The sequence below is a fragment of the Dermacentor silvarum genome, chromosome 4 (genome assembly GCF_013339745.2).
Source record: "Dermacentor silvarum isolate Dsil-2018 chromosome 4, BIME_Dsil_1.4, whole genome shotgun sequence".
NCBI classification, from domain to species: Eukaryota; Metazoa; Arthropoda; class Arachnida; order Ixodida; family Ixodidae; genus Dermacentor; species Dermacentor silvarum.
Window position 1 is genome coordinate 114,966,571 of NC_051157.2, and position 16,216 is coordinate 114,982,786.

Consider the following 16,216-nt stretch of genomic DNA (forward strand, 5'->3'; position numbering starts at 1 on the left):
CGGTCTCTTCGCGAGCTCTGGGCAGTTCCCGTAATCTCGACTAGTATTAGAGCGGGCGCTACGTGGACATCGCAGTAGCGTGGCCGATCCTGCTTTTTGTAGACGTCTCAGACCCGCGGCTAAGCATTCGGAGCATCGGCGATGTGGATTCGCGACCTAGCTTCGGGCACGGAATCCTCGGTCACGCGGCTAAGCATTTCGTGCATCGGCGCCTCCGACTGCGCGACTAAGCACATCGAGCGTCGACTCCTCGAGCCCGCGGCTACGCATTTCGCGCGTCGGCACATTGCTCAGCGAGTCTCGACTCCTCGGACCCGCGGCTAGGCACTTCGCGCGTCGGCACCTCGGAAGGCGCGACTAAGCTAATCGAGCGACGCCTCCTCAAGCCCGCGGCTAGGCATTTCGCACGTTGGCACATCGCTCATCGAGTGTCGACTCGTCGGACCCGCGGCTAGGCACTTCGCGCGTTGGCACCTCGAGCGTCGACTCCTCGAGCCTGCGGCTAGGCATTTCGCGCGTCGGCACATCGCTCATCGAGTGTCGACACCTTGAGAGTTTATTCCTCGGACCCGCGGCTAGACATTTCGCGCGTCGGCCCCTCCGACTGCGCGATTGAGCTTACCGAGCGTCTATTATTTGGACCCGCGACCAGGCATTTCGCGCGTCGGCACCTCGTACCCGCGACTTAGCACATCGTGTGCCGACTCTATTATCGTAATGCCACGATATCTTGTAACAATACCTATCTACCACCCCTTCATAAAGAGAACCTCATCATGAGCTCTGCTTAGACCACTTGGGCTGGCACAGACACCTGGCTGCATAAGTGAGGCATGATACAAAAGTTCAGGCTGGAAAGCACCTAGCAGCTGCATTGCTGCCTATCTATCAGTGGCTCTCCTAACCTCCATAGCCATTGTCAATGGAAGATGATTCAGAAGTCTGCTGAGAGCCTTCATTCAGTAACATGGTCGATTCTACCAAAAGAAAACAATGCCTCACTGACTGCACTAGAGACTGCTATCAATGAGGCAGTCTGCAGGTACAACGCTAGAACTACTGTATATTTATGCCCACATAGTTCTGCACCTCACTTGGTTTGAAACCCAGGCACCATGCTCTTTGTAGAGCAGCAGTAAAGAATGCCATACAAACATGAAAAACGCAGAACAAAGGCACAGCAGCCCAGAGGCCACATGATGTGGGAACGGTCCCACATTTTCGACGCAACAGCGGTGCTACCAATGCATTGTGTACTATGGGAGCTTAACAGCCGGGAAGACGCAGTGCCCGGGAACGTAACAGCGGAGTTCTACTGTCGCTTGTTTGAAGCGCAGCATGACACGTGATTATAATAACTGCATGCCGCCAATGTGTCCATCATTTCTGTTTATGGATATACGGAATGACATCTGGGAAAACTAGCAATATATGACACGATATCAATTTGTGTGTGTGTCTGTGTGTCGCATGTACACTTGTTTTTTTGAAATGCTTCAGGATGTGAAAAATCTGCTGCTCCAAGCTGCTCCCAAATGCCAAATTGCCTGCTCCAAAGTGCTCCAAAATGAAATTTCTGATGCTCCAAAAATTGCTCCAAATCAGAAGTCCGCAGTAGCATCACTGCAAACGGCTTTTGCTTAGTCCCATGCCGCTTCGACGAGAGAGTGTTATGGCTAATCTTGAGGAATTTTCGAGATCACTTCTCGTTTCCAACGCGCCTAAGCCTAGCGAGAGAAATTTTCTTTGAGATGTGAGCGCCACCTGTCGGTAAAGTTGGGAGATAGGCGCGACGACGGCATATGGCCTCTGAGATGGGAAGATTTCGGAGGCTATGGTAGACAGCTTGTACTGCTTCTCTGTTTTGCTGCAGATCGGCGGACATGGGAAGTAAAAGTACAACGCGCTCCTGGCTTCCTATTGCGCTGCCTCTTGCACTTTCCGGACGCACACACACATAGAATTACTTAGGTGCCCTATGTATGCGAAATTCAAAGCGTAATGAAATAGCGTCCCGCACGTAAACTACGCTATTGCGCTGTACTAAAACTCTCTTTCTGTAAGTTCATTTACGGAACAACCCCACTATTACGCTTACGTTGAACTAAAGCTGTCTAATTACACTACCCACTGTATCCGCATGGACACAATATTGGCAGAGCTAAGCTGTTTCTGCGCTTTCTGGAGGTTGCGAAAGCGCAGAAACAGCAAGCGTAAAATGTGGAAGAAATAACACAAGAAAAATTTAAACACACTAAGTTATGACGTTATTAAGTGTCGCAACATGCTAAACCTTACTGTGGGTTACATTTAAAAAACAGTAATCTCCTGCTGCACGGCTGGCCACATTGATAGCGGCTCGGCGGCGTTCGCCGCTGGATCGTCGCATGAGGGGCGATGAGGCGAAAACACTGGCGGCGCGTCTCGCTACATTATTTTACGCGTGAACATCGTCATGGAAGTTCGCTCCATGAAGCCCGACCCTCGCTACCAACAACAATGTTGGTAGCGACATCTTGTGGTGCAGAGTTTAACCAGAGAGCACACAAAGACAATTCACATAATGCAGTGACTAATCCGTATTCTACTTAACTGCTGGCATAAAGCATCGGCAAGAACATGATCATTAAATATGCAGTTCTTTTGCGATTTTTTGTTTTTGTACAAGAGTGCTCGCATAACAAAAAATTTTTGAACTCATTTTAGTTGGACAAAGTGTCATAAGATGTCACTACTAGTACAAGCTTTGTAACTGCTGCCCATGGCTTCAATAACCCTGTAACCCATAGCCTGTAAGGAGTTTACGGACAAGTTAAAACTGTCTGTTCGCTCCGGCATGAGGCATCCCTTGTTTGACCACTGATGATTACTTCAAGGGTCCATCTTCGTGTGAACCTCTGTCTTGCTTGGATTGCTCCGCTATGTGCATTGTGCAAAATTTGTGTTAACAAGTCTTTTTTATGGAGTGGCCTCTTGCTGCACTATCTCAAGAGGTCAGCGGCATTCATTTTATCTGCATTTGTGACTACTTGCCACCAGATGGCTGGCACTGTCGGGGAAAAGTGTTCGATACCACCGAATTTTGTGGTAGCAGAATACGGTTTTGGCTCCCTTGGGGTTTAAGAATTTCTCACAGTTCAGTAGGGTTGGTTGTGACAACAATGTCTTGTACTTTTTGTGGTGAAAACATGGCTACATTAACGTTTCTTCAACATCCACCCAAGAAGCAATCCTGGAAAGCTGCACTAAATGATTAAGTGAAGTCAGCTATTAAATGACTGTAGTAACAAAGCCTAAGGATAAATTTGTGCTAACAGTATAAGTAACATCACAGTCAAGTTTCTGTGATATTTCCTATGTACACATGACTGGAAAACGTGTTTTAATACCAAAGCCCTCCACATTTCTTAATTCTTCCACCTTGTTGGAATTACTTGATGCCGTAGGAGGCATTCAGTGCCTACAACCGCCCTCGGCCCATTTTCACCTCTTACTGCTTGGAAATTGCTTACTGTAAAAAAGTTGTAGGCTTTCTTCTTGTATTGGTAGTACACCAGCATCACATTGGCATGATAAGCCCATGATGACTGTGTATGGTCTGCCAAGAGAATTCTGTGGACACCTAATAAGGGTCCACGGAATAGTAGTGCGAAGTGGGGGGGGGGGGGGGGGGGAGGAAAAGCTAAAAAATGTAGAGCTCTGTATTGCAAAAATTAAATGTTCTTAAATACCAGTACTTGTTCTAAACAAATATTGGCAATAAAAAAAAAACATGCTAAAGGTTTGTCTCTGAAAGAAAATTAAGGCAACATAAAATGCTGTTTGTGTGTCCTCTCGCACATTTTTTTTTTTCTTGTTTTTGGTAAGCGTGCATGCCTAATTTCAATGTGCAGTATGCTGTCCATAGATGTAACCTTGTAGCCTGTTTAGGAATTGCATTGAGGCTATTTAGCAGCATAGTAATTCGTGACATCTCGTATCACTTGCCTGTCAACAGGCTTCTTTACCTGACTCCTTGCTCTGCCCTTAATGCAGGTGGGGCGACATAAGGATAATCTGCTCAACTACATGATCTTCCTGCGCGTCACACCGTTCCTGCCCAACTGGTTCATCAACGTCACAGCACCCGTCATAGATGTGCCCATAGCCCCTTTCTTTCTAGGCACATTTGTAGGTGAGCACCCGGTTTGTCAAATAGTTTTGCCAGTCAGAGTTTGTGGACCAAGAGTGCACAACAGGCAGAGGCAGTTCAGTAAGAGAGGCAATGTTGGGGCTAGATGGTTGCAGATGTTCACTGAAGCCTGCTGCTGGAATGACAAAGATGCAGAAAAACGGGGTTGGGGGGAGGCATAGAAAACACGTCCTTTTTCGCACACTATGTGTTTCTCGAGTCAATTTTTTTCTGTATGTCTGTTGTTCCCGTAGCACATTACAGTGAACAGTTCAGTAGCACATCCCAAGTTGCCTTAGTCCCATTCAGCTGCTTGGTCAGCTGTGCCAGTGTTCCTGCCTGCATGTTAGCACCATCGTCTAGCAGTCTTGATGTTTACTTTCGTTCACAGTCCTTGTTCACCCACATTTGATTCCCTTTGTATGGAAAAACCCATTCATATTGGAGCTCGCAAGAAAGCCTTCATAAGTTCAACATAAGTGTGTAATTACTAAAAGTGCTTGTTAGACGTTAATGTTGATTTTTTGTTCATTTTATATATGCAATAATATCAACTTGAATTTCACAGCACTGGAAAAAATGTTCAAATTGACAATGTCAATTTATCAAATGGGCCAGGAAAGCAATAAACAAATGCTTAAAACTATCAACGTGCCTTTATTTACTAAGTAAATCCCCTATCCTCGCTACTATTTTGCACATAGTCAGTCAGCTGCCATTCTCATCTCGTGACTGATGAGTGGTCGCGACAGCGAGGGCATTGCAACTTCTTTTACAGTGCAGTAGCGGCACGAGACGTGCGTCTTCGTCTGAGTGGATGTGCAGTTCGCTACCGCATGCACATCTCGATTATTTTTCACCAGTGTGCTGGCCAGCAACTGATCGCCAATCAGAGTGTACACAGGCCACCGTAGAATCGTTTTTCATTCTCAACAGCTTCTGCGGTATTTGTGCCATTACATTTCTTGTACTGAATCAAAGTGAAACCAGTGCCCACTGCAACCGATACAGATGAATTCACGCTTGCCATCGTGTGACGATGGATGGCAACCATGCTGTCTTGAAGGCATGTGGTGCCATCCGCGGTGCTAAATGCAATTAAAAGGCACAAAATGTTCGTGTCATTCCCATACAATTCCTGCTGATGACTATGGCCATGCAGACGCTTTGGTGCGGTTGGGCACTAGTGCCATCCAGGCTGCTCCTTGCGGCGCACATTTGCGGTGCTCGTTACTCCTGGGGGTAACCTGTCCGAATTGACTGGTGCGCAGTAAAATATGGCCGATTTTCGGAATGTACAAGATTTTACTCTTTACAGTCGAACCCACTTATAACAATATCTAAGTGCCACATAAATTCATTGCTATAACTGATAATTGTTATAACCGGGTTGCATGAAAAAAAAATAGGAGGTTGGCAGATCTGTTGTGAGAAAACAGTGACAGGGAGGCCAGTGCCCCTCCTTACCACCTTCCATCATCCGGCTGCTGTTTGCGTTGACTCGTTTAACTGTTTAACTCTGCTTCCTGCACGCTCTGATGGCGTGTAACAAGTCGCCGCTGTCGGATTTCAAGGGACCTAAGAAATGTCCGAATCAACCGAATGTCAAGGAAACAAACAAATCCTTTCTACGTCAACAAGCTTTTATTTGCTGAATGAATCAGCAGAATCCTGTTTCTATTTTGCACGAAAGCAGTATGGAAGCTGCAATTATCGTCATCTCCTGACTGATCAGCGCTCGCAGCGGCGAAGGCCTAGCGACTTCTGTCACACCGCGGCCGCAGCGGGCATCTTCATCTGAGACACTCTTTTCACTACTGCACGCACATCCCGATTATTTTTGTCGCCAGGTCGCCAACCATCGCTATAGTGCTCTTTATCTTTAACAGCTTTGCACTGAGTAAAAACAAAACTATTGTTTGCCGCAGCCGCGGCCGCTGTCGACGCAATCACGGACGACGACCTTGCGATTCTGAAGCAGTGCGGCCGACGCGCGCACCAAGTCAAAACGAAACTACAGTTTGCTGCAACTGTGGACGAAACCGCGGTCGCTATTGACGTGATCATGGATGGCGACTACTCAGTTATGAAGGCACACGGTCGATGCGCGTATCAAGTCAAAACGAAACTACTCTTTGCCACAACTGCTGCGGACGAAATCGCGGCCGCTATCAATGCGATCGTGGATGGCGACTACGCAGTCATGTAGGCACGCAGCTAACGCGGTGCTTTGCGCGGCACTAAACGCAAGAATAAAGTCTTTAAAGGCAGAAATAGGCATGAAGCGTTCCGGCATTGTTATTCACGTACGATTTTCACTGATGACTATGGCGATGCGAACTCTGTCGCTTCGTTTCGGTGGACGCTAACGCTGTTTTGGCTCTATTGCGTCGCACATTCGTACACATTTGCGGAGCTCTGCCTGCTCAGCTCATACTTGTTCGGAGGTGTGGAAGGCCAACAGGAGGGAAGCGCACGAGGCTGGCGATGCGGGGAAGGCTGGAAAGCAGCGCGCGGCAGCACGCACACCGGCTGCAATTTCTTTTTTTCTTTTTCAAGAATTTCGCATTCCATTCTCTCTTCCAGAGTTCCAGAGTAGCCAGAATTCATCATTATAACCGATAATGGGGCGTGGGGGCATCGTACTAAGCGGGTTTTTTCACAATAGAAAACATACAAAACTTGACGTTTGCAGCAGCTTCTCATTGTTATAACCAATATATTGTTAAAACCAGTATTGTTATCCGACTTATGTATTTGCTGGTGCCGTGGTCCGAGCATGAAGTCTGAGGAAGGGAGCTTCTGCCTCCTGTGAGACACAAGAAGCCAGTTTTAGAGCGCAGCTCTTAGACGCCCGTTCCTGCGTTGAGCATCGGCGTCCCTCGGCGTAACCAAGCGAACGAGCCTAGCGAAGGATGAAAGAGCGAACGCGGAGCGCAGTGGGGGATGAAAGACGGCGACGGCGAAGAGCCCGAGGAGGAGAGTTGAACCTTGATATAACAAATGATGAAGTTAGGAAATTTGCAGGCGCAAGGTGGAATACGCTGGCGCAAGACAAGGGTAATTGGAGATCGCAAGGAGAGGCCTTCGTCCTGCAGTGGACATAAAATAGACTGATGATGATAACAAAATTGACAAATGCTAGAAGATTTTCGTTACAAAGAGGTTTTCGTTATATGCAGTTCAAGCATGAAAACAGGAAAAACAAATGCGCACAAATTACACAAAGGGGAAACTGGAGGTAGACCTCCACATTTACAGTCGCCGACGGATTTTTCGGACTTCTAAATATTCGGACTTGATGGAGGTAGACCTCACCCCAAAACACATTTACAGTCGCCGACGGATTTTTTGGACTCATAAAAAAATCGGACTTGATGGATATTCCAGACTTAACAAATGCACCGTCAGAGTTCCAATAGAGCTAATGCATTTTCGAGAACGATTTTTCGGACGAACTTGGGCCCCAAAGTTCGCTTTTCTGGTCTAAATCGCTCGTTCTGCGCCACGTTACTTGATCTCGGAGGCTGCCCTGTTGGATTCTCCATTGCCTTGGCCAGGCTTGACTGCCAGTAGTCCGCTCTCTAGCCTCCAAGATTTGGAGGCACCCGCATTGTTCTCCTATCTTGGAGGCTATGCTCGCTCTTCCTTGGCTGACAAAACACTCCTGGAGACACCACTTTTTTCTTTCTTCTTTTTTTGGTCAGCACTAGCGTCATAATGCAGGATTCATTATCTACTTTTTTTTTCTATTTTTATTTTACGTTTCGGTTGCTATTTTGCACGTGGCGTCGCATCTTTGTGTGTGTTTGTGCGGCTTTGCATTTGCGTGATTGGCGCCACCTTCTGTGCCTTCGCAAGAGCCAAGTGGTGCGAAGAAACGTTGCCCATTTTTATAAGTGTTTTACGTTAACAAGCGGCAGGACTAGGTTTGAAGAGAGGAGAGAAAGACAACCGCAGCAGCAAAAATATCATTGTTGGCCTTGCCGGCTCAAGGGACGTAGAGGGTGCCTCAATGCACGTGCAGACAGGCGTAGACAAGCGTCGTCCGCATTGTTCCTCCCTGCATGTTGCACCAGCGGCACTCTGCGGAAGCCTCGTGTCATGTGCACCAAGCACAATGACACTGCTTTGCGCGCTGGCGGGGCAACCGCTGGAGATGCATGTGGCTGCTGCTCGCGCTAAAATAACAAAATTTGGGGCAGTATGGCTAGGTGGTCAGCGGGGGCAATTCGTTATTTAAAGGGTGTCTCCCGCTGCCACTTTGTTACATAGAGGTTGAAAATACATGTGCTTCTATGGAGTAATCGCGGGGAATAGAAAAGCTTAGGAATATCAAGGAATTCGTTGTATGGAGGTTCATTATAGGCAGGTTTAACTGTATGTCGAAAGCATGAGAAGAGATGCATAGTGCCGCACAAGACGTGTTCTGCGGCGACGATTACTATGAGATGCTGCTAGAGTAGTTCTCGTCGTCTGTTCAACAGTCATGCCATCAATAAGGCATGCTGCATGAGCGGAGCTCTGTCTGCGGCGGCTGCTGTGAATTGTGGCCACGCATCACCCACGCGCTGCCTCTCGCGATCTCCGGATTAACGAGGCAGTCACGCCACACTTTGCTCTGTTTGCAACGTGTCGCACGAGACAGATTGTCTGCGCCAGCCAGTATATCGTGAAATGAAAGCACAAACTATAGAGCTGCACTCAAATTTCTCATTAGGCAGTATTGTAATTGTTGGTGAATTGTTTTTTGGATTGAATACTCGCCAGTCTATGCCGATTCCATGTCTGAATACCAGCAGTTTCCTGCCGATTAAGACTTTGGAACGCAGTTGAAGTCCAGTTAACGGAGTTTGGTTTCACCATGTTGGTGACCTGGACCTAACATTGCCTTGTCACGCGGTGCTTGCAGGTGTGGCGCCGCCATCGTTTGTAGCCATCCAGGCCGGCACCACGTTGCATAAGCTGAGCTCTACCCGAGACGCAATCTCCTGGTGGTCCGTGTCCATGCTGGCCATCTTTGCCGTGCTGTCCCTGCTGCCAGTGATCTTCAAGGGCAAGCTCAAGCAGAAAGTGCTCTAGTGCTCCTCTTCTGGCCAGGATGCACGTTCCTCGCGTGTCTCCTCTGTTGACTTGCTGACGCCCGCCCAATTTTTCTCACGTTTTTCCTCGTTTCTGTGCCCCCCCTTCCTCCCACCATGCCGCCGACCCTTGCTTCCCCACTGTAAAACACCCTCTAAAATTTTTAATTTTTTTCAAGAGAAATTCAGCGTGCCTCCATCATCTTAAGATGTCCAGAGACTTGCCCGGAAAGGTAGCTTTTCTCCCATTTCTTGGTTTCGTCCTCCCGTTTCTCTCTTGCGAGGTACAACTTTCAACACACTTGGCTCCCCACCGCTGTCTGTTCAAAAATTGTGTATGTCATGGACGAAATCGGACAATTTAAAAGATGACTGGAGGCATTTTTATTTTGACGTTGCCTTCATTGTTTACGTGCCTCTGCAGTTCGACCTAAATCTGATTTTTTTTTTTTTTTTTTCCTGATTTGGAACTAGTAACTTTGAAACACTTGCACGTACGAAAACGCAAATGTAATTGCGACCAGTGCCAGCCACTGAAATTGTAGTACTAACTGCATATTTTTATATTTCGGCTTTGCACATCTGACAGGTTGTGTTGTTGTCCAAGCTAGCCTCTCTGTTGTTTTGTTTGTTTGTTTTTTGTTTTGTTTTTTTCCTTTCTCTTTGAGGTGTTCTTGTGTTTCCAAGAGCCCAACACAAGCCTGGGGGGGTCAACTTCATATTTGTTACTGTTTCACTTGCTGATCTTTTCTCTTGGTCCCTTGTCTATGATGGGAGCTGCGTAAGCAGCTGGTATTGTACGATAGGTTGACATCTTCTGTCCTCTCTGTCATTTCTTTTTTTTTTTATCAGCAGGGCAGCCGCATTCTTTTTATTTTGTGTGTTTGTTTGTCATAAAGTTTTCACATTTATCAAAGTTACAGTATTCCTTTATCATTTTCTGCCACGTTTTATTCACTTTCGTTTGTCCGTAACCAGGGCTGTGCATTTGCCTTTTCCCTTGTGAGCAGACTTTCTTCAATCACTCGCTTCTGCCATTCGGTTTTGAAAGTGGCCAAGTTATCCGGATTGTGTCTGTAGCTTCCAGTGACGTCAACATACTTCTGGAAAGGCTCAGATGCGTGCTTGCTTGTTTTGGTCAACATTGCACTCGTAGCATGTTGCGAACAAGTAAAATATGCTACTTGAAGTGCGTGCCTGTCTTGTCAGTGCAGTTTTGAGTTGTGATGCAGTCTGTATATAAATATGAAGCGCACTGGGGCATGCAACTTCATTTCTACAGAGTTGTGCGAACAAGATTGCCTGGTTCTTGGTTCTTTTTTGGTGGTTCTGGAGGCTCGATCTACGACTGAAATCGTAAACTGTGGCTCAATGCTGTACAGCATGCGTTGTGGTGGCGCGTGTAAGCAGTTTTTTGTTGCTCTGCCATTTCGCAATCATATGAGAAGGGGGGGAAAAAACGTTGCATGGAAGGAATTTCAAGACTTAGCTCCGTTCTTCATCAGGCTAACAGCACATAACCCATAAAAAGAGCATATACTTTTTCAATCTAACCAGTAGAGAGAGTGCAGCAGGATGAAATGAATTGGGCATGTAGATATTGCGAAACAAGAAAGCGTGTTGTAAATGCATGTGTTCAGGCTGAGGAATAATAGCAAGGTTACCCCTGCCGTGGCTAGTTTCGGGACCGATGGCATGCGAGATCTGCGAGTGGCTGAACGTTTATTTCGCAGCGTAAGGGTGGAGTTGATGGTAATGAGCGCATGTCAACTAGGTTAATATGGAAGCCAAGTTTTTAAGGGGTAATCGTAATATTAAGTTGCCATTTCAGAGGTCTGAAAGCACTACTCTACTATTGCAGGGTCATCAAACCAAAGTGCAACAAAGTTTATCCGCACGGGCAGCCTAAGAAAACACATGCAATGAGTGGATTCACTTCAAGGTTCAGCAGAGTAATTGGAATTTGATGACTATAATTCTTGCAGTGCACTGCTGATAGGATCCTTTTATGAAAACGGTAATGAGAAAGCACTTTTTTTTCAATTTTGCAACTCCGGCTGCATTTGTGGGCACATTTTTGAAAGTTTTTTTTTTTCTTTCTTTTGGCTTTGAAAGTTGTTGACAGAACTAAGTTTAATATGACAGGTTGACTACCTCCAATGAAATAGCTCACGCGGTCGAGCCTTCGCAAGTATTACCAATAATGCTAACCCACCTACCACAATACACTAAAAGCTGCATACGACCTGCTTGACAGCCATTTCACATAAAACCAGCCACTACAATGAAAGGTGCACTACTTGGTGTTGCTATAGTAATATGCCCAGGCGTGTTTCATGTAATACATGCGATTAGGTGCATGGCAGCCAGTGGTGGGAAAAGAATACCGTATGATAGTTTCAAATGTCTTCAGAAAAGCCTCGATCTGCGCAGCTTCGAACAGGGTAGAGCGCGCCTCGCCTTTGTGCTAGGTCGTTTGGGATGGATGCCTGTATGCCCCGACACTTGCAGGTTGTGTAAACTTCATTGTACATTGTGTGCACGTTGTGTTTCGTTTGCATCCGTGGCTACCGTTTATGTGGTTGCATGATCGTGGGAGACTAAACAAGCATGTCTATAGCTTAGGCCTTGGAGCTCATAGAAAGCAAATTCGTGTTGATCCATTCGCTTTCTATGTGAGATCGTGTGTGTGATTGATGTGGTCTGCTGAAAGTGTCTTCCTATTAAGAAGTAATATGGGGAAAATGCAGTGCTGTCTTTTTCTTTCTTATTATTTCGTTAAAGAAAAAAAAATGTTACTATATTTTGTACTGCAGTGTGCCCTGTCACAATGTACTGAAGTTATTGCATTTTGATGTGCATGCTTTCCTTGTCTCCACTGAAAAGAGTTAAAAAGAAAGTATTCTATGTTGGAGTTTCAGCTGCTTTAACAAGTAAATGAAATGCGTGTTGACTTTTGCAATGTTTCATAAAAGGTTGTAGGCTGCACACGTGTTGCATGCAGGCTAATTTTAGTACAGCGATAACAACCTTGCCTTGCTGATGCTACGTTTGTAAAAAGGATATATTCATGCTTTCACTGTCCTTGACATATTATATGCCGTGAATGTGGCAATTAAGAGTCCGCGCAAACTTTTTGTCAAGCTTGAGCTATGAAACTAGGACCAACAATATGCGGGCCATTTCTGTTTCGCTGGCATCTTGGTGAATACATTTGCAGTGAAATTGCTCACTCAGGTTTTGTTAACTTGTTAATTTTTGCAACTTTTTGAGACTTTACACATGCATGTCCATCTTTATATAAAAGGCACAGTGCAGCGCTGTCCTAAGCTGGGTGGTGAAGAAAACAGTGCCACTGATGGCAGGAAATTTATCCATGACTCGCGAAGCAGACAAAATTGCGCAGGAGACTCGCTGCGATCAGTTTCACATGCTGGGATTCACAAAAGCATTAATTTCTTAAGCGACACGTTTGAGCTTTCAACAGTGAAAATGCTGCCGTCAACACAACTGACTGAGCGCTTGCAAGATCAAGGTGTACAAAAGAAAGTGACAGTGGAAAATCAAAGCGCAGTGCCCTCGATGATGCAAAGAGATATCTCGCAATTGCAGTGTGCAACCTTAGTGCCCCCTGGAGGCAGCAAGATTTGAAGCCTGACACCATGTCTAATCTCAAAGTAGACACCGCTAATGCATAGGCGAGAACTCTGAGACGCGATTGGCTTTGGCAATTTTTGTTTCTGCCTTCTGGCAGCAACAGCTCAACGCGTGAAAATTAGTGTTAATAGAAGTCAATGCAAAGAACCAAGAAACATATGGAACATCACAGCGTCAAGTTGGTAGGTTAACATCATCGAATTCAAACAGCGCGAAAGGAACAAAGAACAATTGACTCGGACAACGCAGGCACTAGTTGCGAGTCAGCAGCTGTGCTGTGCGGATCTATTGTCCTTTGTTCCCTTCGCACTGTTTGATTTTGACGAAATAGAACATATGACACTTGCCAAGCACGTTTCCTGGCGTGGCCATTTATTTTTGCATTTCGAACATTTTGTTGTTGACCATATACAGCAATTGTTTGTGTGTATGGGCACCTTTCTAATGCTTCAGGTTAAAAAAAAGAGTCGCTTAAATGTGAGAATTTTATCTCTTGGCAAAACATGCCAGTCACGATATGCATTTCTCGAGCGTTGCCTGCTCCACGTGTTATGTTCCACATAATTTGTTTGGAGTTCCTACTGCAGGTGGCACTGTTTGTTAAAACACTGGTGGTATTGTACAACAACTGCACTGTGCCTGCATTTTTTTTTCCCCCTTTTTGAAATGAAAGTGATGGACACGCAAAGTATATTTTGCACAACATGCAATAACAAGACAATTGTTTTAGCACTGCCGCGCGAAATCGGTTCTTTAAACAAGACATTCCTTGGGGTTAGCCACTGGCCTGTTTCGTGAAGTGCATTTGTTGTATGTAGTGTTCAGTAGTTCTAAGTGCTCAGTGTTGTCCAAGTTCAATCTTGCATACTGATATTCTCTAGGGGCAGAAAACTTGAAAGGGGCAGCAAAATGTGACGGATGCTTCCGATAACTTTTTGGCTTTCTTTAAACTCTCCTTCCCTTTCCTTTTACTTTGAAGGTAGATAACAGTATTTCTTCAGCTTGTCTTTTGAATAGACCTTTTATTTTCATAGCTGGATACTGAAAACTAGTCATGACTATAGCTTGTTCGTATAACAATGTTTTTAGCAACCAAGGCGTGGCAAGAGGCTCTTGTTATTACAGTGAAAGGAGTATATAAGCTGCGCCGTTAATATGCTCTTTAAGTGATAACAAAGGTAGCGTCTACTTTATTTGCAGTGTTAAAGAAGCGTTCATCGCAGCTAACTTCTGCAGTTAGTTTCTTTTTTTTCTTTACTGTAATGAATCTGGCAGTCTTCACAAGCGCACCTAAGTATTAGCAATTACGGCGTCAAGTGTTGGAACCTGTCAGAATCAATTGCTAGCTGCCACTGTTAACCAACCGAAATAATCGGAATGTTGTAATACATCTAAGCACTGCGTGTAATATTTTTCCCCTCTACATTGATACGTTTTATTTTCTGTTGTGTGCCAGGGCATTGCTTTGCAAAGTACTGGCCGTAGACCAGAAGTTGTACGCACACAGAAACCAAGTGAAATGTTATTGATTGCATATTGGTGTAACTTGAACTGCAAAATAAATGATGAAATCTCAGTTGTGTTCAACGGCAGCTGTCAGGTCATGTTTTGTTCATGGTATAAAATGGACTAAAGACACTCTTTTTATGACCACTTTATTAATCCAAACTTAAACAAAGTTTGTGATAAGCTGACTAGAATACCACGGTTTGCCTTAACCACACTGAAAAACGTGAAGAACCAGTCTCAAAACCTAAATATTTTGGTAAAGGCCCAATTACCCTGCTGGCTAGCAGTAAAAAAGTAAAGCTGCACGAACTAAAATACATGCCCGAAATAGCTTTGTGAACAATTAGCATCACAAGAATGCTTGTGAAACACTAAATTTGATTAAATTGTAACATTGAGAATGAAAATGTCAATATACAGTTAGTTGAGCACATGCAACACAGGTGTCGGCAATTCAGTCAGACGTTGCTAAAACCTTCATTCTTTAGCTTTTGCTTGCATAATACTTGCATTACTTGCAAGTATTAAATAATGCATGCATTATTTAATACTTGTCATAGGAAGGCACTGTCATGTACAAAATCCTTGTACGCTTTAAGAACAGTAACACAGCATCAATGACAGTGCTCGTACCAGCTTGCTTTTCCAAACACTTGCAACACTGCTGAAATGAAGCGCAAAAACATTGGCTCATTTAAATGCTGTCCGTGACATTGACATATCAAGCCAATTTCGTGCTCTTTGCAATTGCTGCTGCCAGCATATAATCTCTCTTTAAAATTTAAACTGACCCCTGTGAACTATTAATTTTCATCTGCATTTCTCAATATACTAGTTGATTCCCCTCAACTAGCATGAGTACTTCTTGGCACAAGAAAAAAAAATATTGATACAGATGTTGGACCATGTGATACAGACTTGCTGCTTCATTATTTCAAGCTGCTCCCTAGAGATGAGTGTCACGGACTTTTTCCTAAACAATGTGCAATCTTTTGCACAACCTGTAGGGATCAGTGTGAGAAATGCCATGTTTGTGTGGATCTAAACTAACGCTCTTTTTTTTTTTTCATGTTGGAGCAATCAGCGATTGAATTAGGATCGAGGATGACTGCCTTTAACAACACATTTGAAGTCTTCGTCATTATATTTAAAAATTGTGGTTTTACGTGCCAAAACCACAACCTGATTATGAGGCACGCCGTAGTGGGAGACTCCGGAAATTCGGACCACCTGGGGTTCCTTAAAGTGCACCTAAATCTAAGTACACGAGTGTTTTCGCATTTCGCCCCCATCGAAATGCAGCCGCCGTGGCCTTCGTCATTATATTGAACAGCTGGCTGAGACAGTGCACCTGCTAAACCTAACTTTGTTGTTGCACCAAATGTGCATTGCTAATCATTGGTGCTGAGGTGGACAGCAATTGTGTGGAAAAACATCCTGGTTTAGCTGGTCTTGCAACCTTTTCAAAAGCAACAGACAGAAATCGGCACACTGGGTGAGGAACAAAGTAACAAGCAGTCACTTTGTGTCGATGTAGACAACAATGAGTAAGCTGGTGTCATGAGAGTGAGCTTTTTGTCTATTATACATGCAATCACCTAAATAACTTGTGACTAGCGCAGTACAGGCAATAATGTGCAGGACTCTAGTGTTGCTGACATTCTGGTTGGCTAACATTCAAGGAAACTTTCCTTAATTTCTAGATGTTCCAACATCAGGTCACTGCCTTAAGTTTGGAATCAGGTTGGATTCAAGCACATACAGTACATTTGTAGCAAAAAGATAAGCAAACTTGCAT

At 44.9% G+C, this 16,216-nt stretch overlaps 1 protein-coding gene across 2 annotated transcripts in view; it reads left to right on the top strand.

Moving 5' to 3' along the window:
• Window positions 1-14,496, top strand: part of LOC119450545 (transmembrane protein 41B) — a 29,656-nt gene extending 15,160 nt beyond the window's left edge. For both annotated transcript variants that reach the window (XM_049665953.1, XM_049665954.1), the window contains exons 6-7: window positions 4,036-4,174; window positions 9,084-14,496. In XM_049665953.1, the coding sequence (XP_049521910.1) occupies window positions 4,036-4,174; window positions 9,084-9,253 (309 nt within the window). In that variant the 3' untranslated portion in view covers window positions 9,254-14,496. The remainder of the gene's footprint in view (window positions 1-4,035; window positions 4,175-9,083) is intronic.
• The last annotated feature ends 1,720 nt before the right edge of the window (window positions 14,497-16,216 follow it).